The sequence below is a fragment of the Xenopus laevis genome, chromosome 3S (assembly GCF_017654675.1).
Source record: "Xenopus laevis strain J_2021 chromosome 3S, Xenopus_laevis_v10.1, whole genome shotgun sequence".
In the NCBI taxonomy this organism is placed as follows: Eukaryota; Metazoa; Chordata; class Amphibia; order Anura; family Pipidae; genus Xenopus; species Xenopus laevis.
In genome coordinates this window covers 81,798,757-81,824,540 of record NC_054376.1, presented here as the reverse complement: position 1 = coordinate 81,824,540, position 25,784 = coordinate 81,798,757, and the positions used below count along the sequence as shown (strand labels likewise).

The window sequence follows — 25,784 nt, the reverse complement described above, 5'->3', positions numbered from 1 at the left end:
AAAGTCCTTGAATTATATTGTTATCTTGTACCTAGTGCCAATAAAACCATTGTGTCTATTTATATGAATAAGAAGCAAAGTACAGCATGCAGAGGTACTCGGGAACACAAAACATTACATTTGCCAGGGATTAAGAACATGTTTATATCTGCTTGCAAACACAAAGTTGCACATTATTGAGGGTTTCACAATTATATTAGCATACCCTATCCACATGAAATTTATTTTTAATCACAGGTAAAGCCTGAATACAAGTACATTCCACTAACCAATACAAAATTTAGCATTTTACTTTTCATAACATTTTGCCACAATATGACTACATTTAATAATTGTTGGTATCTAGTCAGCGGCCACAAAAAAAAAAAACAACGACGAATATCATTTTAAAGGTATTCTGTCACAGGAAAACATGTTTTTTTTACAAAATGCATTAATTGATAGTGCTCCTCCAGCAGAATCCTGCATTGAAATACATTTTTTAAGAGCAAAGAGATATTCTTGTAATTAATTTTAAATCATGGAGCTAGACATGTTGTTTCACAGGTGCCCTCAGTTATGTGACTTTTGCTCTGATAAACTTCAGTTTCTGTTTACTGCTGCACAGTTGGACTGATATCACCCCCCCCCCCAGCAACCCATCAGCAGAACAATGGACGTAAAAAGATAATGGCTACTTGATGCCTGCATTGCTAAAAATGCTCCCATGCCACACCTAGTGGTAGATATGAGAACAGCAATCAATAGTAAAAATCCAGGTCTGGCTAACTCAAGCAAAGACTCCTCCAGTTACATTGAGTAGGAGAAACAATAGCTTATCTGAAAGCAGTTTCATTGTGAAGTGACGGCTCTTTCTGAAAACAGTATCAGGCACAATGACCCAAGATGGCTGCCTACACACCAATAGTACAGCTAAATCTTTTATTGGTACAGGAATAAAGCTATATATAGTTTAAATGGTATTACTTGCAATGTACACAGTGTACATCAGTAATAAACAATATACCATAAAAATCATGGCACAATACCATAAATAGCACTCAGACCTTGCCTAAACAAATAGGGGAACATGCCTCTGATGTTAGCTGTCATGCTGTTTAAAGTTAGAAAATGTTCTCTTTAACATTTTATTTAAATGATCTTGCCCCATTACAGTGTTGCTTATGGACCCCCATAATTAGGATCATCCATAAATCAGATGCATTGTACCTACAGTATGAACATTATTGTACTACATCACTCTCCAATGAAGTTTTGCATGATAATGTCATAAATAGTAATCATAGTTCTTCCTAGCCTCATTTATTTATGGAACGTAAATAAATTAAATCCAGGAATGTGGTTATAATTAAACCAAATGACATAATGTTTTTGCAGCATTTAGATTCTGACAAGTCCTTACTGCCTGGCCAAACCAAATCCAAAACCCTTAGTGTCATGTGACATGTGAAGTACTGAACAACTAAAGCTGACCTTTTTCAGCTTTTTATCTTGTATTTGACTATTCTACTATATCCAAGCTGTATGGCTTTGTTTCATTCGTAAATGGTACAAAACAGACATGCTTACCTAATTACCTTTTGGTTTTACTAAGCACAAGTAGTCACACACACATGAAGAAAAGATTAAGCAGATCAGGCATATTTTATACTGTATATCTGTCCATAATATTTTTAAATCCCTTTCTTTCCCCCTTGTTTGATAAGCAAAAGCAGTGGTGTGCCCAGTTTGTATTGATTTGTTTTGTTGGAAGCTTCCAATCTGCATTACAAGTGCATGTGTGACTATTGCTACATGTAATTTATGTAAAATGGAAATAGGATTCATGCACCATGACGAATGAAGTAGAAATTTCTAATGTGCCATTGCCAGTTTGTTTATAGAAGCCACCATTCAGGCAAACAAACAGTTTATACTGGGAATTCCTAGCCTGTGGCTTTCCAGCTCTTGAGGTGTAGTTTTCCAACAGCTGCATAGGGTCAGATTGTGGACATTTGCACACAATTTAGGACTTGGCATTTTTTAAAGAGATAGAACATACCAGATTGTGTAGGCCTGGGTGGCACAGGAGGCATAATAAACCTTCCATTTTCTGACATGTTCTTGGCTTCTTTTCCACTGTCCAAGCTCCAGCTGCTAGGAGTTGTGTTCACAGCTATAATGAAAAATAAAGTAGATGTGACAAAGGCAACCTTCACTATCTTTGTTGATTTTCATAACAAGATTGTTTTTGTTGAATGTCTAAATTCAGAAGATGAAAGCTCAGGTTCCATATGTATTGGATAGATAGGCCAGCCATATAATATGCACAGATACCCAGACAGAAGGAGAAGTAGATCCTGCACCATGTGTGAGGGAAAAAGTATCGTATGCCCAGAAAATGGGTGTGCTGGCTACACAGAATATTTAACAACAACAACAAACAATATCAATTAGGTGTCCTATATACCCAGTCCTGGACTCCCACACTTAAAGTGTATCTAACCACATATTGATTATGGTCAAAGTATAATGATAAAATGACAAAAATTTAGATAATCTCTCTACTACATCAAGGTGTAAGTGGTGGAGAAGGGTTCACCAGTAGCAATGGTGTGTTTCAAGGCCTTGACAAAGCCCTAGGTGCTGTAGGCGAAAGCGTGTCAATGCTTTTATTTTTTTATTTGATGCTAGGTGAATGAGACTTCCGGGGCCAGCAAAAGGTTTAAGTAGGCTGGACACACATTGTCGTGGCTATACTGAGATGTCAACTACCCATTCCCTTTTAGGCCAAAGTCTGGTGGCTTATGACCAGGCATAGATAGGGCCCTCGCAAGTTGCAGCATGGTTTGCCTGACTACTGCTAATGACCCATAGCTTTACTATAACCCTGCTGGTATCCTGCCTATTGTGAAGAAACAAGAGGATGGCACACGGAACGAGTTAAACCGGGGTCCTACCCCTGGTGTGTTTATTGCGTCAAACAACGTTTCGGAGGGCCCTCCAAAACGTTGTTTGATGCAATAAACACACCAGGGGTAGGACCCCGGTTTAATTCGCTCCGTGTGCCAGCCTCTTGTTTCTTCATATTGGACCATTGGGAGTGCCGTCTCCCTTAGGCTTTGGGCACGAGCGGTATTCGTTTGAAGGGCCCGAGTGTGCACGTGATTTCCCTGCAATCCTGCCTATTGTGACCTGAAAATGTCTGTCCAGTCGATGACTTTGATGTGGTTAATGGCATAGGGCTGTATAATTACTTTTTAGCCATGCTTATTTAGCCTGGCAGTGATGCAGATGAGAGATCTGAAACATACCACTGCAATTCCCAAACCTGCTCCACCACTTACTTCCTGATAAAGTAGCAAGAATAAAGCAGTTTTTATCTTTACACTTTTTTCAGCTCTTGACCCCATAATCAATGTTTAAAATTACATAATATAAAAGTTCAGTTTTAGTAGGTATCAAATTCTACTAAATACTGAATTACCACACAGAGGGTGGTGTGGTAAGGTAAACTTAATTCTGTATTAAGGAACTTTGTTTAATTGTGGGAGCCCAGGAGTGAGTATATAGGACACCTAATTGATTAGTGTTGTCAGCCATATAATACAAACCTATTTGTAAATCTGATCCACTAAAGTTTATTAGATTTGTATATCAACAGTTCCCCATTTCTACTGTCATAAACATACTATTAGTATTATTCAGTATTTTAAGTGATGTGTACTGAAATGTGGTGGTAGAAATAATTACAGACTAATTGCCTCTTACTCTGTAAGGTTTGTTTTCTGCAAGGGAAGAAGCATGGTAACAGATGATGATCTGCTGAAACACTTCCAGAAAACACAAGCCCTGCACTTGCTTCCTGAATGTGGCACATTTTTAATACATCACAGTGGGGCCACCATCAGGGGGAGAGGGGGTACTGTTGTGCCATGCCAGTGAAATCTGCTTCGTAACTGGGCCTGGCCATATCGCATAGTTAAGCAAATTGCGTAAGTTACTAATAAACTTACATAAACATTTAAGCGATTTTTTATGGAACTTCTGCAAAAACTGCCCTGCCTTGCCTGGGAACTTAACATTGCTTAATATGCAAGTTACATAAACTTCTGTGTAAGACAATGCAGAGAAGTTTGACTGGGGCAGGTGGGGCAAATTCCACTGACCACCAACGAATTAAGAAACGTAAGGCAAATTACACTGACCACCAATAAAAATAGACTGCCTTATTGGCACATTAATTCATTATTTTACTATTTATATGAACTACTACTGACTAATTATTGGGCCTGCTATGCAGTTTACATAATATATGCAAAAACGTACATTACTTTCAAAAACATATATATAGCATGGGTATAAATTAATGACAGCACAGAGCAGACAAAAGAAAGAAAGAAGAGGTTTATAGCAAAATATCGTCTTTCATTCAGATTGATAACTATAAAGCTGAAGTCCTTGCATAATAGTAGTCCTCTGAGAGAAGCTTTTTAATTACTATTACAAGATTTCTCATTTGTCTTAGATAGATTATGGGATGGCACATCACATTCATAATTGGTCCAGAGTGTTCTGTTCATCGGCAGTCTTTAAAGATTTTGATGTCGGTTTTAAGTTTCCTTCAAATTGACGTTCGGTATTAAATGCATCAAACTGTTCAATTAAACCAGATTTCCCTGTAAAAAGTTTTTACCCATTCATTTTACATATGAATAATAATTCTGAAATATGACATAATATCCCTAGACATATTTTAAATTTTTTACTAAGCACAGTGGAGTGCGCTGATTCATTACAGTATGAAGAGCCAGCTCCTGCTTATGTATCTGCTGCTGTGCTTTAAAGAGATACTGACACCAGAAAATGAACCTTTTTTCCATCTATCATAACATTGTGTTTGCATGCTATTTATAATTTTGCCATAAAAGTATTTACCCAATGCATTAACTTTACATATCTGGTCCCCCATGTTTCTCTATGAGGGGGCAGCCATATTTGTGCAGCGGGAGTCTGTTGGCATTAGAAACTCTAACTGACAGGTTGAAAAGGGGCAGTCAGGTTTAGGAACTTCAGGTAACAATTAACTACAAATGCAGACCTACCTGTCAGTAAAAAAAGATCAACATGACCTATAGGGAACGTTTAATGTAGATTAATATTTTAAAAGTAGTTTTTTTTAGTGTCAGTTACACTTTAATATGTGTATGTTCCTCCCTATGTAGTTTACACCTTATACCTTGATTACTGCTTCGATAGATGTATGTTCAGTTAAGCATTTTCTTAAAGGCAATGGCACACAGGGTGCTTTCTTTAAGCAGAGTATATTATTTGGCTTATGGTCCCTTCACCTCTGTCACCCTTAAGTCCTTCTTGGTTCATTATACCAGCCACACCTGTTACCACATTTTACAATTTTGGCTACAAAGTGACCAATCAGACTTCCTCATCCTATGATTGGTTGAAAGAAAACAACCCACTTTGGCAGACAGTATCATGGGGAGCATTCAATAAAGAATACTTTTTAGCCAGTATCTACCATAGGCAGAATGTCTGCAATTCAAATGAATGACATAGCTTTTCATGTGTTGCTAAACTTAATGTTTAGTCTGTTGTTTTTCTAACATTAAACCTGTCAATTTTGCTGTATATTTAAAATGTTATTGTTACTATAAAATTGCCATTTCTCTAAGCAAAAAAAAAGCCCAACTGCCCAACTGTTTGGATTTAGTTTAGTGTTATGAACCTCAGAATGCAAATCTTGCGAACATCTTAAATTATCTTGTGAACTAAATCCTAGAATACTCCTCAGCACAGTGAAATATACATACCTTTATCAGGGGCAGATAGATTTGGGTCACTACGAGGCAAAGTTGTTTCTCCGATGTGGTTAAACAAAACTCTCTAAAAATATAGAGATTAGTTGGGGTTAAACTGTAAGTGGTAGTATACCGTCGTTTTAGTCAAAGGAAGGACTTATATGCAACTTTTAACACTATTATCACCTTAATATACAGTAAGAAAGTTCAGAATTGAAGGCACACTTTAAAAACATAATGTAGGCTGAGTAGATTATCTATGAATCATATTTAAAAATTGGGTCTGTACTATTTGGTTCTCAGCCACAGTTAATACTGTACATACTTCCATTAAAAAGAGAATGTTAATGTAATGCATATCTTCTCTTCCACAGAAGGTGAATTTCTATTTGAGACTAGCAATTTATTTCCAGAACAGATCATGAAAAAAGCAGCACAACGATTTCTGCCTTAAAGTGCATTAATTAACGAGGTTATGTTCCATTATTATTTCTTCTATCTCTAACTAAACCATTAGCAGAACTTGATTTTGAGGGTATTTACAAGCATCAGTCAATGTAAATGCTACTTTAGGAAATATGAAAGCCTCAAAAGAATATTTTTCAGCAAAATTAGTACTGCAACTGACAAGAGAATAACTGTTTTCCTGGCTAAATTGTGTATTGAATAGTCAACATCAGTCATGTCAAAGAACCCAATGCAATTTCTGCTGGCAATACAACATAACTCTTATTTATAAGGCAATGTTAAATTCCAGCTATAATAACAGCAAACAAATAAAACTGTAAAACTGATATGCATTAACCCTCTCCTTACGGAAGCCTTACAATATCCTAACATTAGAAAAGGGCTATATTTTTCTGGGTAGGACATGACCAGCAATTCAAGAATGTTTTCCAGATTCAAATCATACCATTATGAATGGTATAAGACACACACGTGAGAGTGATCTGAGGGTTGTTATACCAATAACAATAAATGCATATTGCAGTTTTTCTGCCTTTGGTCGTATCCTTTCCTATTATACAATATTAAGAGTGATCTGAGAATTTTGCCCATCTAATGGACTATGGCACGTGTGTCATTCTGCCCACTTTGTTGTGTGGGAGAAATATGGTGGTGAAATGTGGCCTTTACTCCTTCATCTAAGCAGCAACTCAGTATGCTATTGACACAGCCAAGAAATATTAACACCTCAAATACACACCCAACTTGCACTCATTTGATGAGTGAAATCGAAGGTTGCTTTTAAAAAAATGTATATTCTATTCTTTAGAACAAAACCGAGAGATTATCTTTCTATCTGTTTGCAGCAAATTACCCTTTCAGACCACTTGGAAGCAAATGGATAGTTTTTGGGAGGTCAGTTAATCAAAAATACAGTATTTGTATATACACTTATCCCAGCATACATTCACAATAATAATATTCTCTCTCTTTAAAATCACACATTATCAGTTGTGGAGACAGTGTCCTGACTACCTGTGGGGGTTCAGCAGGGATGGGAAATATGGCACTGCATGGTCTCTCTCTGGGGGACAGGCAGGAAGTTTCTCGGGAATGCTTGTGTTTGTCGGATAACAGCGGGGAAGCTAAGAACAGAAGACATGAATCAATTACACATAAATGTATCTGCTTAGGCAGCTTGCTTGATGGACATATTTCAACTTAAAGGGCACCAATCATAACTAAAATCATTTCCTAAGTAAATAGAAAGTAAATGTGAAAGTTCAAGAAATTTGATTTTTAAAACAGTTAGAATTGTTTGTATAATGTAAATGATCAGCTCACTATACCTTCTGCAAGATCTCCCCTATCTCCACTGCAGTTCTAGCTGAGGCAGGCATCTTGGATTTCACTGGCTCCTCCTACCTATATCTTCCCAGCAAACTGCAGCTCTGAAATCTCACACATGCTCAGTTGAAATTCCTTGTTGCTTATCAACCCTTCTAAGCTATTTTCAAATCAGCCAAACCTCTGTGTTAGCTGCTGTGCAGTAGTGCTGCCACCTTCTGGAAGTTAGTGTGTGCCCTTCATTTGCATAATGACATCACCAGCAGGGGACAAGATAGGGAAATCTCCTAATACTTCTAGTGGAGGAGTTTACTAAAACAAGGCATTCTGGGTAGAATACTCAAAGCAGTGTTACAATCTGAGCATGCTCCTGAAATTTGCATGTTATAGTCTCTGTTATAGTCTCAGTATGGCCTCCCTCAGTGAATGAACCCATTTGACAAAGTAAGGGATTTTTTAAAACCTGCAGTTTTTTTCAAAAAACTATATATGTAGTTTGATTAAACGTGTTTATGTTGTACTGGTCAGATTGTTAATATGTGTTTGATTTTGGCTGTGATAGGTGCCCTTTAAGCTTCATATGCACAGCAAAGAATCACATTTTAGTGAAGGGTGCAATATGTCTAAGTTTGTTTCAAATTTGTATTTCCAATCATACATAATGGTGAATGTGATAAATATTTACAGTGTATATGTAAATGCATCATATGAGAACAAGTTTTTCTAAACTTATAAGTTGAAGGGAATAGCTTTAACACTTTGGCTATTACCAAAGACCTTTATTTAGAAATGCCCTTTGTCTACTATGAGAAATGTAGTATGAAGGGATAAAAACATTCTGGATTTTAGGCAAAATAAATAAATATGTTCGTTTCATTATTATATGCATTTACTTTTTTTTGTGCTAATGCAATGTAATTTTTCTTACCCATAATAACCTGCCCTGACTGGTACAAAGCAAATCTATTAAAAAAGGTCCCCATTGGTCGTCTAGTGACTTTACCCTGTAAAGTTATTCTAGAAAGTGGGGGGAAATGTCTACTTGTACATATTGCAGTTTGCAATAATTTTATATCCTCTAAAGGTTATCAGGATTTATTAGTCACTGTCCATTTTTCCCACCTTGTATCATAATTCTTGGTTCCTTTGTACGTAAATCTATATGTTCAATGCATACACCCATTTATTCTACAGAATATGTTAGCTCTTTATAAATAAATGTTTAAATAATAACTATGTATTATTATTTATTGAGCTTAATATGAACTTATTAAAACAGTCCGGAAAATATGTAATGAAATGATGTATCAAATTTGTTTTTCTTTTTAATTATTTTTAAATGTGCAAATTCATCATAACTGGTAGGGCTGCTTTGTGCAGTTAAATTTAGTTCTTTTCTACAGTGTTTTTGAATTTAGTGGTAGTGCAGAAAAGAATTAGAATTAGATTTTTAAGTATTGTGTTAACTTAAATGCAATCTAACAGATATGCCATCTAGTGGCTGCATAAAGATTCGGAATCATTTTTCTTTTCTATCTTTTCCAGGTGAGAGACTGACAGCTTTGCTGTACCATTATGATCATAAACAAACCAGAACTAAAAAAAAACCAAAATTAGTACTAACTAACTGAACCCATTAAAAAACTTGCACCAAAGCAACCAACACCTTGCAATATCCCATAAAAGACATATAAGGGCAGATTTACTAAGCTCGAGTGAATAGTTCGAATCCAAAAATATTCAAATTTCAAAGTAATTTTTTGGGTACTTTGACCATTAAATTGGTCAAATTCGATCGAATACAATCGAATCGAATGATTCAAACGATTCAAAGTAAAAATCGTTTGATCATTCGATAATCGAAGTACTGTATCTTTAGAAAATCCTTCGACTCAATACTTCGCCAAATAAAAGCTTACGAATTGAATGTTAGCCTATGGGGACATTGTAGATAGGTTTTGGGCACTTTTTATGATCGAATAAAAATCATTCGATCGATCACTTAAAATCGTTCGAATCATTCGATTCGAACGATTTTATTGTTGGATCGGACGATTTTTATTCGATCGCTCGATGGAACCTTTAGCGCTAAAATCCTTTGAATTCGATATTGAATATGAAGGATTTTACTTTGAGGGTTGAATTCGAGGGTTTTTTAACCCTTGAAATTCGACCCTTGATAAATCTGCCCCATAACATGCAATCATATTTTTTTAAATTATGTATAATAAAGTATGTGGAAAAAGTAAGGATGCACAAAGTGTTATAATTAACATTTTCATATCTATCTAGCTTTTTGTTGATCTACTGTATTTTGAACATTGTTGCAACTGGGCTTTATTAATCATTTTTACTGAAATATTCAGAAGCTAAGTATCTAGAATTTTGTAAGAAAAAAACATTACCTCTGGCACTTGATGGGGCTGAACTTGTCACATTAGGTGAAGCGGAATGTGTGGAACTCAGACTTGAAGTAGATGGACTTGGCTAGAATTCAGATCAAATATTTAAAGTCATGGATAAAATATGCGCCTAATAAACATATTAGAACACTTGAAACTAATTGAATCCAGACATTCCCCATAAATGCTTAGTGGCAGTCAGCATACTAAAAAGAATACTGGATGCAAGTACAGTTATCCATAACAACCAATCAGAAATTAGCTTTGTTGAAAGCAAATACCATGTTTCTAGTAGTTACTGGAAAGGGATAAACAAAACCAATTGCAGTTACAATAAACAGTCTTACTGAGAAGTGCTATCTTTCACAATTTGATAAAAATATGGACAAGTGAGGATCTATTACAATTCAATTCATTTTTTCAGCTTTGTTAGTTTAAAAGCTTCATCTGTTTTGCCTTTTCCTTTCAATTTATATTGTTGTTCATTACAGGACAACATTTTTAATATTTTTTTTTTTTACCTGTGTTTCTGGTGAGCTTTGGCCTCTCTATTTATAAAAACATGTTGTGCAATTTTTACTTTAAAGTCCAAATACCACACCCCTATTATTCTGGTTAACTCTTTTTCAAATTATAATAATGCAATTTCTCATTTTTGTAGTGATATTTCAAATTTGCGAGGGCAGATTGTTCAACTTGCATGTAATCAAGCTCTTCTTTAGCAATCTTTCAAATAACTATTGAGAAACTAAAAATGTAATCTAAGCTTAATTGTATGGAATTTTCTAAATAAAATTTGTTAAAGGGGACCCGACACCCAAAAAAAAATATTTCAAATCCTATTTTATGATGTTTGTCAAGCAAAGTGAACTTTAATTACACTGTATAAATTATTTGAATCTTGTTTCGAACAGTCTGGAAACTCATTATTATAGCAAGCAGACAGGAGCCATTTTGTGGACACTGTTATTAAGGCAAGCCTAGCATCATCTCAGAATCTCGTTTGTGCACCAGAATGGGGGACCTGATATCCATCCCCATGCACTTGCTTCACAATTAAATGGTTAAGAGAACTGGGGGAATGTGTGGAGAGCAGAAACATCTAGGAAGTGCTGAATGGAAAGTGAAAGTAATTGCCTGCACTGCCTCTATGCCTAAGGTATAAAGGAGGGGCAGCTGAGATTTTTAAAAGAGTTTACAACAGTTATGAATGCTTTAATAAAAAAGAATTTGGATTTCATGTTTAATTTAAAAAGGACTTTTATTATTTTATATTATTATTAACCAATTGGTTAGAATTAGAAAGTTGATCATTACTATTTCATTAAGCTTCTATTAAATGTTTATTTAAATGTTCAATTTCCCTGTTAATAAATTGTTACTGCTATTTACTGCTATTGTAGCCATCTTGATTTGCCTCTGCACGGGGAAGCAAGACCAGCACTTACAGGACACCCTGGCTTTGAGAACAAATAGAAGAGCATATGGAGTGTTAAAACTATTAAAAGATCAATCATTGAGCATAAGATGAACAACTCATGTATAAAGTTGTTTATTTGTATCAAATTGTAGCAATAAAAAATGCTCACCATGAACTGGTTAACTATAGTTATTTGTATAATATTTAGATTTTTTTTCTACACTTTTAAACCAATGGACACAAATATTTACATTTTCTTGATATGTAATGCTAGTACAGTCATTTTCTGTTCTGCTGAGCCAGAGTTCAGTATATGTTTTATCCACATTCTTTAATTAGTTTGTGCACCCATCAGTAGCCAAACAGAACATTAGTAGGAAAATGGGATGAACACTCATTTGACATAGAAGACTAAACAAGCAATTTGAAATCATCAGGAAAAAGGTAATAATTGCAGGAAAGAGTACTTTCAGTGCATGTCCTCAAAGGTAAATACCTTGTTTAGAATGTTTAGAAAGGTTACCATTCTCTTTAAATCATTTCTGCAACTAAAGGAAATATATACCATATTATGGGAAAACTTTATTTATTTTTTTATGATTTATCACTAGTGATGGGCAAATGTGAGCTGTTTTGCTTGAAAATTTGAAAATGCATTTAAGTCTATGGGCGACAAAGAAAACTTCAACCCGCACATGCCCACGGGTGTGGGGGTATCGGGCTGGCCGCAAATCACTTATGAGCTGCAAAAAAAAGTCAGTGGAGCAGACTGAAATACACCCCTATCACATATCAGTTTATATAATAACCTTTATGTATCCAAACAAGAGTCACTGGCCAAATAAGTAATATTGTCATACAGACAGATGGTCATTCCATTCAGTCTCTAATGACCAGATTAGGTGATCTGGTTGATCTGTAGGTATAATTAAGTACTAAGAAAGTAATCATATTAGCATAAATATTTTTTTGTTTCATCATGAGACAGTCAGTTGAAGCAATACCATACCTGCATGTGAAACACTTCATCTGAACTTTCTGACTGCCCTGTAAGATTACTAACTTCTGCCGACGTTTGGGAAGATAGTGAAGAGGAGGAGTATCTGTTAACAGCTGGATAGCTTAATGGACTGGGGAAAAAAAACAATTTAAAATGAAATACACAAAAAATTTCAGATGAAAAAGGCATTATATATATCCCACTACTCTGTCAAATATTGCTGCTTACATGGACAACTGTACTATAAGTAGAATCATTGAAAATATTCCTCCACTTAATTAGTTTAATTTCTTTTAAGCAAATTTATGTTGCATCATTTGAGGATAATTAAACCAACTAGACCAAATAAAAAAGTCAAAAGAAAACAGCTCAATCTAAATAAATGAAACTAATTAAAATGCTCTATATGGTAGAACTTTGTGTAGTGATACACAGTGGAGAGAACTTTACCTCCGTCTAGGTACCACTCTTGCAACATCTGGACCCATGATAGCAGGTGCTGAATTTCTAGGGATATGAGGGCTTCCATTGAGAAAATTAACAGGACTTGGTGGCACGCATGTGGAAAAATCCTGAAAATTTGATAAAGTAAATGTTAAGAACCCTTAGCAATATTTAAGGTAGCAAATTTTACTTTATATGGAAAGAAAAAACGAATTTGTCAATTAAAGAGTACTCATCCCGGCAGAGGAATTAGCGCTATATATACACATGCTGTAACCATGTGAAATATGATAAAAGCTAATAACCAAAAGATGTCATTTTTGCAAGGTTGCATTTTTATTGTTTCTGTCTTACTTCTGTATTCACCCTCCCACATATTTTAACTGAACTTAAAATACCTGTATTCCCAAACTTGACTTCATTACAAAGAACTGATCCACCATCTTCTTATGTAGAGGTCTCATATCCTGAGGCACAAATTTTTCATGCACTGCTAAGCCAAACTCCAATATCTGGGCCTTAAAATAAAAATAGGTCAAGTTCAAAACATATTTCTTGCTACTATAATGCACGCATTTCAAGTTATTAATGTAGCCATCTGCTGTATAAAGCACAAAAAAACCCAAGGATTTATGATAAAATATATTATTATTTGCAAAACTCCTGATTACAATAACATATTCAACGGCTTAATACAAGGAAATAAACGAACTTGCTTTGCAGGCAAGGAAACGTTTATTTACAAAGGAACGGTATAATATCTATAAGGAGGCAATTTACTGTTAAACTTTAGGAAAAGTAAAATATTTTGGACCATAGAAAAGAGCCAAGTATTTTGTTTATATGCCTGCAAATAATTGGTAAATCTATAGTGTTACGGGGTTACACTAGAGATTTACATTAGTTCCTATGAAGTAACTAATAAATTAATTTTAGTCTCAACCCTATCTGCATACAGGTATGGGGAAGTAATTATCTGGAAACCCTTTGTCCAGACAGTTCCAAATTACAGGAAGGTAAGCTCTTATAGACTCTATTTTAATCAAATAATAAAAAATGTTAAAACACATTTTCTTTATCTAGGTAATAAATAAACAGCAAATTGTACTTGATTCCAACTTAGATATAACTAATCTTTATCGGAGGCAAAACAATTCTATTGGGTTAATTTAATTTTAAGTGATTATTTTAGTAGGCATGATATGGTGATCGAAATTACAAAAATACCCCTTATATGGTAACCCCCAAGACCCAAGTCCCAAAACCAGAAAAAAAAGCAGAAAGTTGAATTCCAGGATTACAGATAAATGTTTTTTTTTTTTAAATGGGAGGGGTTTACTTTTTTTTATCTGCACTGCCCCTTTACACCACATTTGTAACACCATATTTAACTGCATGCCTTTACATTTCCTAATATATAATACCCTTTTTTGTATTCATTATAAGGTGAATGGTTCTTATGTGAACACACAACAGTATATTAACCAGAAAAAAACTGTTGCCGTGGGAACCCTTTTTAGTTTGCATTGTAATACATTTTCTTTTCATCTATCTGGTACCAGAGATCTACAGTGCAGTGCATTATATTTATTTGGAAACAAACACAGTGCTAAGGCATACTAGTCTGCACTTAAACAAGCTTACGCTTACTTTTCCACTATATTTATAATAGACTAGTAGAATTATACGTTCTAACACATAGTGAATACACTGAAACTCTTTTAAAATGATCTGTATATAGTTATGTACAGTATGTGGATACATTGATAAAACTCCATATAGAAAAATCTGTTGCAGTGTCCATGCACTGTTCAATAGTAAGTTGTATATTTATTAAGATCTGACACTCTTTGGGACTTATGAGTTTAACAATGACCAACTGTCTGTTTGCGGTAATTTTACAGCAGCGTAAGCCTGGAGTAAAATTCTCCCTTAATGGAGTTAAAATATAGATCATTGATTGTAAACTTAAATGACTTAAGAATCCATGCTTAACCAAATCCTTAAATCATGGCATTCTAGTAAATCCTTAGACTAAACTTCATGTTTGCTGCATCCGTAGTAAACTTCACATTATAAAGATTTAAGAATAAGATTTCTATCATACCTGCTCAAGCATGAGCTCTCTTAGGCGTGTGATTTTATCTCCATCCTCCGGATGGTTGAAAATATACTCTTTTACAAAGAATGCCTGAGAAGGAAATAATATAGGGTTATTTAAATGGGTTAATCTCAGATTTTAGTCCAGTCAGTGAAAAAATTTGTTTAAGGGCTGTTTTAATGTAACCTAAAAGCATAAGTCATTGTGTATTGATAATTACATCTAGCAGTACTCACAAATACTTTTAAAGGGAACTCCACAAAAACATCACTTAGCTTTTTGAAAAGTAAACATAATTTCAAGCAACTTTGCAATATACATCAATTAAGAGATATGCAGACTTTTCATGATTTTAATGGCTTCTGACGGTTCCCTAAACCGAGCCCCCTGTCCTCCTGCTGATCTGTCTGACTACTTTGCTGAGCTGGCTGACTACTGTTACTTTGTATCAGCAGCCAGATATGATTAGACTGCATCCTCCAAACCCCACAATTCCTTGCACATGTTATTTTAACAAGGAACAGAACATCACAGTGCAATGCATTGTAGGTTATGTAGTTCCTGCACGCTGTCTGTAAACTGTGGAGAAGTTGTTACATTTGTAACATCAGTGTTTTAGTCCCCCCTTCCCTGCCAGGATTTCAAATGATGCAGAAAGAAAAGAACTGTTAAACAGCTGAAGAAACAGGTAACGGTGATGGGTATATTAGGGGTTTCTGTGTTATTTGGGCCTATGTATCAAATTTTGGTTTGGAAGCCGTAGTTCCCCTTTAAGTTTAGAAATTGACCACTGAAACGGTGTTCTTTTTTTCATGGTTATATATCAATAAATACCGGATGACTGTGGGTGTGAAATCAAATAAGTGCTAGCATCTAACGGATACACTGAGCATGATTTATATGCTTTGGGGTGCTGGTCTCAGGGGTATAATTAAGTCAAGAGGCAGGGACCTTCTTCATTGTGATTTTCTACACATTTGGCACTTTGGCTTTGTAACTTTGTTTGTTTATTACAGTGTGTGTTCCCAAGAGAAATAATTCAAAAAGCATTCTAAATCTATATTGTATCTGTACTTTATGTTTAAGTTGTTCATTTATCTGCTTTAAGAGTAATTTTAGACCAATGGCCCATGTGAAGGACTACTTAAACTAATTTCTAACTTTTGTCTAGCCTAAAGTCTTCAGAAAATTCACAAATACAGCAGGATATTGAAGAATTTGTGTTTTCAGATTTCATCACTATTCTTTAGTCATTAGAATGCAATTCACAAAAAAGGCCTTATGATTTACTCTTCTCAAGCAGTAGCCTTAGCTTAAGTCATTATTCTGGAAAACAGCCTTCCATTGACTGAAACTGACCTCCTGATACCTGGAAACACCCCCATTAACTGCAGCATCTATAACTCCATTCAGACACATTGTAAGTGGGTTGATGTTCTGCATCTGTCGTGACTGACACTGACTAATCAGCATCCTCAGCTGCTGGTTCTTATTTTCTAGGACCTCAATAGCATTTTCAAGTGGACTCATTTCAACCTGAAAAAAGAGGAAGTTACAGTCATTTCATACCATGATGTTCGGCAAGTCCTCAAGGAGCATTCTATAAATCACATTATACCGTATAGTTTCCAGTTGCACTACAAGTTAAAACAGCTCATTCATTGCAGCTTAAACGCTATGGGGCCTATTTACTTAGCTCGAGTGAAGGAACAGAATAAAAAAAACCTCGAATTTCGAATGATTTTTTTGGCTACTTCGACCTTCGACTACGACTTCGAATCGAACGATTCAAACTAAAAATCGTTTGACTATTCGACCATTCGATAGTCGAAGTACTGTCTCTTTAAAAAAAACTTCGACCCCCTACTTCGCCACCTAAAACCTACCGAAGTGCAATGTTAGCCTATGGGGAAGGTACCCACAGGCTTTCTAATGAAGAAGAAAAACCGTTTGATCGATGGATTAAAATCCTTCTAATCAAACGATTCGAAGGATTTAATCTTTCGATCGAACCATTTTTCGTTCGATCTTTCGATCAAACTATTTGCGCTAAATCCTTCGACTTCGTGCTAGTGCAATAACGCTCACTGCACTAGCCATGATGCTCGGCCCCCCCTCGACCCGCTCCGGGCCTGCTGTCCAGGGCCCCCCTCCGCGCCCCTACTGTGACGCGCAAACAACATCGCTCAGCGTACATGCGTAGACGGCACTGTGCGGCACCTAAAAAAAAAACATTTTTTTTTGGAAAAACCGAATGTCAGGAGAGGCGGTCTGGCCTGACGGGGGCCCATGAGGGTCGAGGCCCACCGGGCTTTTTCCCCGTGTCCCGACGGGCCAGTCCGACATTGGCTCCAACGCTAGAAGTTAGAAGCGTGGAGCGGGAGGGGGGGAGAGGCATCAGGGCTGGGCTGGGATGCACCGGGGTGTAAGTAAACCTTTATTTAGTGATCCCCAAAAATATGAATGCAACATAAATAACAGCTGTATAATAAATTAAATCAGTGCAGTCCAACTTCTGTGGATGGTCATAAAGGAAGCCAGTTTTGACCATTCCCACTTTTATGATTAATATATATATATATAATCATATGCCTATGATTAAGTGTTTGTGACACGAAACGTGTTAGGCTGTGGACACAATATAACTCTCTTCACTTTAATATTTGCCTGGAAGATTGCCTTCATTGAATACCTGCTCCAAAAGGTTTTCGGGTTTGTCCGCTCCACGTGCTGAGGGCCCCCTTTTTTGCATGTTACTATCACCAAAGTTCACTACTCATTCTTATGGTTACATAGTCTAATGAATGGACAGCTCATTTGCCACTTCACATTGGGTGATATTCTAGACTTCACTATGCCAGCCAGAGTAACTTACAACATTAATTGTCCAAAATCTTAATGCCAAACAGATATTTTTTTACCATGGTCATTATCTGCACCGTGTGGATTTTGTACACTTTTGTGCTGGTGCACGAACATTGTAATGAACAAATGGATAATATGGCCATCCATGTTTAAATAGTGATTATTTTGTAAGGATGTACTGTGTAAATAATAAAATGTACATCTGGGCTGAGGTGATAAATATAATGGGTGCAGATATACAACAAATATTCAATTTCACCTTCTGTTTGATTGTTGATTTCTTTTTTATTTTAAACACCCCCTACAAGCAATGTGAATTGAATAAACTTTGCACCAGGGTCTGGCATCTAATGCCTATATATGCATACAAGTACATGGGCTATTTGGTTATTGTTTTCCATTATGTTACCATAATATCATCTGAAGCATGCATTTAAACAATATATAAATAAAACATAGCATTCCAAACATGATGTATAAGCTCTAGATGTTATGCCTTCTGCTATCTTTCCTCTCAGAGAGCATGAAGAGAAATAAATGGCTAGAAACTAGAAACCTAGCACTCACATGCAGATTTACAGTACCTTAACATCAGGAATTGTAAAATGTGTAATTAACTCTGCCCCTACCACTTCACGTTTTTCAACTTCAAACCAGCGAGAAATTCCAGGCAAACTTTGTACCAAGGTCAACGTAGTTCTTTCTACCCAAAGACTCTGAGGGGGAAGAAAGGTCATTTTTCATGTGTATGTAACATATATATATATATATATATATATATATATATATATATATAAAATATATACAATGATATATTATCTGCATTATTCATTGTGGGGAAACATTTGCTATTCTTTGTATTTACATGAGAACAACCAATTGCAATTAAGTGCTACATATGTCAGATCTTTGTCACGATTTTGGATTAATTGTGTCACAGTGCTGAAGTGCTTTCCCATTAATAGTTCACATAAGTAAGCCAAATTGAATAACCTGGCTTGGAGGCAATTATCTTTCACAGGAACAGACTGTGACCTTCCAAGTATAATTAAGTGCACAAAATATGCAATTTTTACTCCATAGCACACAGATGATTGTGCATTTATTCCAAACAGCAGTCTATACTTAGAAGTGAAAAATATCCAAGGGAGAAATGTCATGTCAGGAAATCTATATCCATATTGTCATCTGGTGATAAATGTGCAACAGTAATTGAAAACCTTCAGCCAGCACTGACACAATTCATTAGACTAAAGCAATTTCTGCTACTACAAACTGGATGTGTTTATAAAAATAAGGCATGTGAGAAATTTGTTGGGAATGAAGTGTGGTCTTTTTCACCACATGCCCATCGGCAGTGAAACAGAAATATATTGCAAATACTGAGTTACACTGTACATTCCTAAAGAGTCAGCATGATGTAATACAAAGTGTTCTTTCTTTCATATCTCACTGTTTTTAAGTCTGTTCTGTACCTTGAATTCATTTTCTTTGTCCTTGGTCCCTTTGTGAAAAGGTCTGTCATATCGAAATCTCCATATGTGATTCACTTTGTAGAAACTTTTGATATTATCCGGGATACCGTCTCTCTGCAGAACTTCTTGGGTTTCTGGTATTGGTGTTACAGCATAAATCTGCAAATCTGCATAAGAAGTTAAGGGCAATCTGTCTCATTTACATGTCACGGTATTCTCTCCATAATATCTATACTCGGTGGCAGTAACATACACTAAAGGGGGAATGTAATAAAATCTCAAAGAGCAAAGCAATTTGCACAAATATGAATTAAAATTTGCATTTCACAGTGTAATACTCTTTCTTAAACTGTTACTGCATTGCAAATTTTAATTGTGCATTGCAAATTGTATTTGCGCATTGCCCATTATTAAGAAGTGTTTGAAGGTGTCGCAATCTTTTGGAGCAAACATAACTTTTTCAGTAAGAAGTTGTATTACATTCACTGCGCATTGGCACAAAACTCGCAAATAATCTTACCCTGTCAGAAGAGGATGCTAAACAGTTTCCAGTTTCGGAAAAGCTATATTAAATTCGCGCAACAGAAACATGGTTTGCACAAAGGCATAACTTTTCGCATTGCGAATATTTTTCCGGTATCGACTTCCCCCATAAGAGAAGATACATAGCCTCATATATAAAGTGTAGTGCTCTTGTAAACCATCACAACTATCAAAAACTTCTAGGTATTATTGGGAACCACTAAAATGCATTTTAATACTCACAAATGATGACCTTCAGTGCTGTAAGGCATTTTTATATACCATCTGCATGAAACATGTGGCAAACTAATATAAATGTTAACAGATGTCAAAGACAGTCAAAAAACAAATGAAATAATTGCTTTAAAATTTGTTGTTAGGTTCTAGTACATTATAAATAACTATTGCAGTGCGGTTGCTATTTACTCTTTTGTGTTCTTACTCAATAAGCCGTCAGGAGGCCGATAGCAATAAAATAAAGTTGCATACTGTCTTGTTGATAGCATATGAAAGAGTTCATTGTTTGCTTACATGCACCAGGCACAGTCAGTAAATAGTCAGTAATCATTGTTGTCCTTAACCTGAAAGAAATCAATGAAACTGAGCAGTATGCTTTCTGTGCCATGTCAAAGAAATAATATAGAGTGGCAGCAGTGAGAAAATTAACCATCAGCTTTTGGGGAAACGTGTGATTACTCATTGTATGAACTCTAAAGATTGAGTAGAAGAGAGCAAAAGTGACATTGAAAGTTCTAAATGATACAAGGATACACTGAGCTTCTGCCTGAAATATGGTTTCATCAGGCTGGTTGGCATGTTGCATTGCAATGGCATGGGGAAATTCAGTTAGCATTCGCTGCTGGAAAGCCTCAAGCCTTTCATAGTCGTGTCCTCTGCAAACAAACTCCTTATTCTAAAGATATAAAGAAATTCTTAGAAACATTCTAGACTTAAAAACCATGTGGCATACTGCAAAATTACAGTGGCATTAATTTCTATACTTTACTTCAGGTGAGGTTCTTGATGAGAGGTATTTGCGCAAGATCCATGTAAGTTCTACACCACACAGGTTCATTAAAGCACAAGTGACAGAGTAACAGACGAATGAATATTATTGTTATAAAGAGTAATGCCACATAAGGGATAATTTTCAATATAGAAGACCAAAAAAGGCTATAGCCTGTCTATAGCCCTAGAAAAGAGGTCCCCAACATTCAAAAGTGAAAAGAGTTGGGGAGCAAAACAAGCATGAAAAAAGTTCCTGGGGCTGCCAAATAAAGCCTGTAATTGTTTATTTGGTAGCTCCTATGTGGACAGACAGGTCACAGTAGGCTTTATTTGACAGTACATCTAACTTTTATGCAACCAAAATGTGCTTCCAAGCAAGGAATTCAAAAATAAGCACCTGCTTTTAGGCCACTGGGAGCAACAGCCAAGGGGTTGGTAAGCAACGTGTTGTCGTGAGCCATTATTTGGAGATCACTCCCTCAGAATATAGAGCACTGTTCAAGAGGCCCCTGGCAGGTAGTGCACATCATTCAGAATTATTATTATTCAGAGGCAGTGGGCAGACCTACTCCCCATGGTACTGCAGTCTGTACCACTTCCCAGATTTATTAAATCTGCTGTGATATGCAAACTGCAGCCACACCAGTGGAAGAAGTGCTCTTTGAATGCGCGCTAAAGGGCTCTTATATTTCTTTCACTGCTTTACCCAAAGTTGTATTCCTATCATAACAGCTATATATTACTTATCAATAAGTGATTAAACTTTTTTTTTGTAGCCTTCAAACATTTTACAAAATGATCTGAACAGTTACTTGTACCGTAATTAAAAATCAGATGTTATTATTTTTCAGATTAACCCAAATAGCCTCTTACCACCAAGGTCTTAGAAGTTGCACAACATTGACTTACAACACTTTTGTCACAAGACAACCATAGCCACTACACTAGTTCTCATTAAATTGTTCAGTATATAGAACAAAAAGGTACAGTTATAGACAATATGATATGGAAACACATGAGAATGTTGAAAAGCTATAAAGAAAGGAAGATAATTGTGGGGAAAATGAGGCATACAATGAAACATATGGATAGCAGGGCAGGATTAGGATGAAATAAACACAAACAAAACAATACAATAAATACACAACCCTCTTAATGTCTGGTAAAACATACCGAAGCAAAACTCTTATTACAATACATCTCTAGAATTATTTACTATTATTATTATCCGAAAAGTTCTGAATTATGAGAAGGCCATCTCACATAGACCCCATTTTATGCAATAATTCAAATTTTTAAAAATGATTTCCTACTTTACTATAATAACACAACAGTACTATGTGCTTGAACCAAACTTAGATATAATTGTCCTTATTGGAGGCAAAACTATCTTATTGGGTTTATTTAATATTTTAATGATCACTTAGCAGACTTAAGGCATAGAGATCCAAATTATGGAAAGATCCCTTATCAGGTTAACCCCAGGTCCCAGAAATTTTGGATTACAGGTCCCATACATGTACTATTGTAAACCAGAAGCAAAACAACTACTGTGTAACTAGATGTGCTTAAAGGCCTATAGAGAACAACTTGCTTTTCAATGGCATGGACTATATTTCCATGAGTGCGCCTACTAGTACAGTTCCATTTAATTTAATATTACATTTAATATTTAATTTTGCATATTTTTATATGCTAATAAACAGCATATTGTCGTGAAAAGAAAAACAGCTGAGTTAAGAAATTCCACACAAATTAATATTGCAGTATGAAATCCAGATGTTATCACTTTGCTTTTTAAAGCTTGCCACATTTTTGTTCTTAATTTAATGTTAATACTGACTTGTTTTCGCAATATTACTTACTCGCAAGAAAAATGGAAATTTTTTGCCATAAAAACCAACCCTGAAAAACTCAGGCTCCAAGCGCTGCTGATCCATAATTTTATCATATAGAGAAGCTTCCATCATCTATAAATAAATTAAATGTGTTAACATTGTGCATTATTGTTAACATATGAGTTCATTACACTAAGATAGAAATAATTGTTTAAAAGCTTCCAAGTGCAATATAAACCTTTCTGTAAACTGATGGCACAGGAGGTGCCATCAGACCTATCTATACATTCACATATCTTAACTATTTTTACCAATAACTATACTAATTGTAGAATTCACTTTCACAATAGCCTTTCAAATTATGCTTGTCCAAGAAATCATCCAATCATCTTGAAAGCATTAATGAAATCAGCCATCACAACATAACCAAGCAGGGCATTCCACAACCTCACTGCCCTTAAAGTGAAGAACAACCTACGGTACACTGTTTCAAATGAAAGTTCTGTATCTCAGCAACCATTTCAATGCTTGTGGCAATTAATCTAACTTTACTAGACCAGTAATATCTATTTTCAGATTATTAAGTAGCAAGTAATCTAATGCAGTTTTTTTCTATGACACATTTTAGAACAGTTTGCATTATTATAGAAGTAGAATTAGTTATGATTCACCTTCATGGCACAAATTTTCAAATGTCATAAATAAGAATTTTAGGAGCACTATTTTACTAAGCAATTTTATAGAAAAAATGTAGTTATGTGCATATCATAGGAACAGCAAGGTTTTGTTCAACAGTTCACGTAGCAACTATAAAACGACACTAAAATTACCCTAATTTTGCTGAGATTTTTATAGTCATAGTAGCTTTCATATTGCTCAGCCAGCTTCCTGCAGAGTATTATTCCATTCTCCCAACACTGCAAAAGAACACAAACAATCAGAGTAAGCAGAACCTGCTATGATTATAGATATTTACAATTAAAGCTGCATGAAGTTTATACATTAAATAGCAATGAATCATGGAAAATGTCACAACTAAAAAAAAACTACATGGTGATTAGTAGGTCATTATCCCAAATGCCAAGCTTTTGTGAAATGTAACCTCATGTCTAAGTACAATAGGAGCATATCCTATAATAGAACACTTTGGAAAGGATATGCAGCATGACTGTTTTCATATGACATATGCCTAATCTATTTTATGTATAGAAGTGCTTTAATGTTTATCAAGGGAGCAATAATGTCAAGTAAAGAGACTGTGACAGAGGTATTTTGCAAGGTCTACAACTAGATCACCACTGTCCAACTGTTTCCATATAGTGGGCTAATTAATTGGACCAGATTATATCAAAATTATGTCTCCATACACAGCTTCCTTTGGAGTCCATAAGCAGGCAGGGGCCCTAAAAACAACTTTAGGTTCACATTATGCCACATTTGAATAACCCTGGGCTAGATAGCTGGCTTCAATATATGCAAATGTAGTGGCTTTGCAAATGTAAATCTCCTGATACAGTGGAACTTGGAACACAACTAGCAATTGCTTACTTTTCCCCTGTCAAAGTTCTGTATAATAGTCATGTGTAGGTATTCCTTGCGTTGCCACTCTGTCTGCATTGGGTAGCTGATAAATTCTCTTAGTGGGCGATCTGACCATTCCAATAATTCATCATATAACAAAAGAGTGTATGCACCCTCTAGACAAAGAACAGAATAAATTAAACAAATAAGAACAGAATAAATCGAACAATTATTTGTTTAATTGTTATTACAGATGCAATACATTGTTTGCAATTAAAGGGGAAATAAAATGATTTCAATTTACTATGCACAAAACATACAATAACTGCACATACAAGGAAGTGTCTTCACCTGTGAAATTTTGTGCTTTCATGTGGAGATCATATAATTTGTGTATATAGCGTATATACATCTCTTCTTTATTCAGTTCTGTCTTGTAAAAATTCTAGAAAAATTGGAGGCATATTATGTCAATATCTTGCATCATCATAGCATAAAATGGACATAAAATTACCCTCATATGCTACATTTTTAATACAAGTTTATTTCAATGACATTTATACAGTGATTATAAAAAGCTTCATAATTACAAGTAGGCCATCTCCCACAGAGTCAGTTTTTTAAAAATTATTTTATTTTTTTCTGTAAAAAAAACAGTACCTTCTACTTGATGTTAACTATGATGCATAAATCCATGATGGTGGCAAAATAATATTAGGCCTATTTAATGTTCAAATTCTTTTTAGTAGATGAAGTAGGGCGATCCAGATTACATAAAAACATCTTATCTGAAACATCCCAGGCCACATGCATTCTGATGAAATACATTACATGCAGAAAGTCACAGAGGTTGCCCTATGAAAGCAGTCAAAGAGTATAGTACTGTGTGCAGTTGAGATTCTCCATCCAATAGCTAATCCCAATCATCTGGGCAAAGGTGTTATAGAGGTACAAAGCCTCTATATTATATTATTATTTTTGTTATGTTATTGTAACCCCAACTCATCTCTTCATTAGATCCACTTCCTTATTGTTGTGAAAGTAAGGTACTTGTAGGAATCTAGTGTAAGCCTTCTAATAACAAGGAGATAGGAGAATACTTATTAAAAAGGATGCAACTTTACATAATCCTATATTAGCAGTCCATCTCCTGCCTAAATAGCAAGCACATCAAACAGGACAGTATTACTAAGTCTGCATTTCTGAAAGCCTTTGATTTGTAATGAGCAGATCACTATTACACTTTACATACTCAGTCTCCTTTTTTCCCGCTCTAGCTGTGTAATCCCAATAGTGTATAACTAGTTAACCACTTTACTGAGGTGCCATAATTCTCAAATGCAATAGAAGAAGCAATAATAATTTGATTGGGACGCACAAAGTGAATTGTTGTGAAGTACAAGCAGTATGTTTTTTCAGGGATGTGAAATCTGCATTTAGTTCTGTAGAACTGTGTTTCTGTTACGCAAGGACCCATGGGATTCATTATATACTCTGCTTGATTGCCGAAAAACAAACCACGCAGAGATGTCAAGTCCTGCTGCTGCTGCCACCGAGGCAGTAGCAACCACATCTCATTATTTTAGACAAGTTCAC

At 35.4% G+C, this 25,784-nt stretch overlaps 1 protein-coding gene across 4 annotated transcripts in view; it reads right to left on the bottom strand.

Moving 5' to 3' along the window:
• Positions 1 to 25,784, bottom strand: part of LOC108713119 (dedicator of cytokinesis protein 4) — a 154,986-nt gene that overhangs the window by 15,727 nt on the left and 113,475 nt on the right. For all 4 annotated transcript variants that reach the window (XM_041588552.1, XM_018255892.2, XM_041588550.1 and 1 more), the window contains 16 exons: positions 24,540 to 24,633; positions 24,216 to 24,364; positions 23,498 to 23,584; positions 22,695 to 22,799; positions 20,593 to 20,734; positions 19,300 to 19,466; positions 18,454 to 18,540; positions 16,319 to 16,495; positions 14,966 to 15,049; positions 13,257 to 13,376; positions 12,865 to 12,986; positions 12,424 to 12,544; positions 9,998 to 10,079; positions 7,281 to 7,390; positions 5,811 to 5,883; positions 2,042 to 2,155 (listed from right to left, as the gene is read on the bottom strand). In XM_041588552.1, coding sequence (XP_041444486.1) covers positions 2,042 to 2,155; positions 5,811 to 5,883; positions 7,281 to 7,390; positions 9,998 to 10,079; positions 12,424 to 12,544; positions 12,865 to 12,986; positions 13,257 to 13,376; positions 14,966 to 15,049; positions 16,319 to 16,495; positions 18,454 to 18,540; positions 19,300 to 19,466; positions 20,593 to 20,734; positions 22,695 to 22,799; positions 23,498 to 23,584; positions 24,216 to 24,364; positions 24,540 to 24,633 — 1,834 coding nt within the window. The remainder of the gene's footprint in view (positions 1 to 2,041; positions 2,156 to 5,810; positions 5,884 to 7,280; positions 7,391 to 9,997; positions 10,080 to 12,423; positions 12,545 to 12,864; positions 12,987 to 13,256; positions 13,377 to 14,965; positions 15,050 to 16,318; positions 16,496 to 18,453; positions 18,541 to 19,299; positions 19,467 to 20,592; positions 20,735 to 22,694; positions 22,800 to 23,497; positions 23,585 to 24,215; positions 24,365 to 24,539; positions 24,634 to 25,784) is intronic.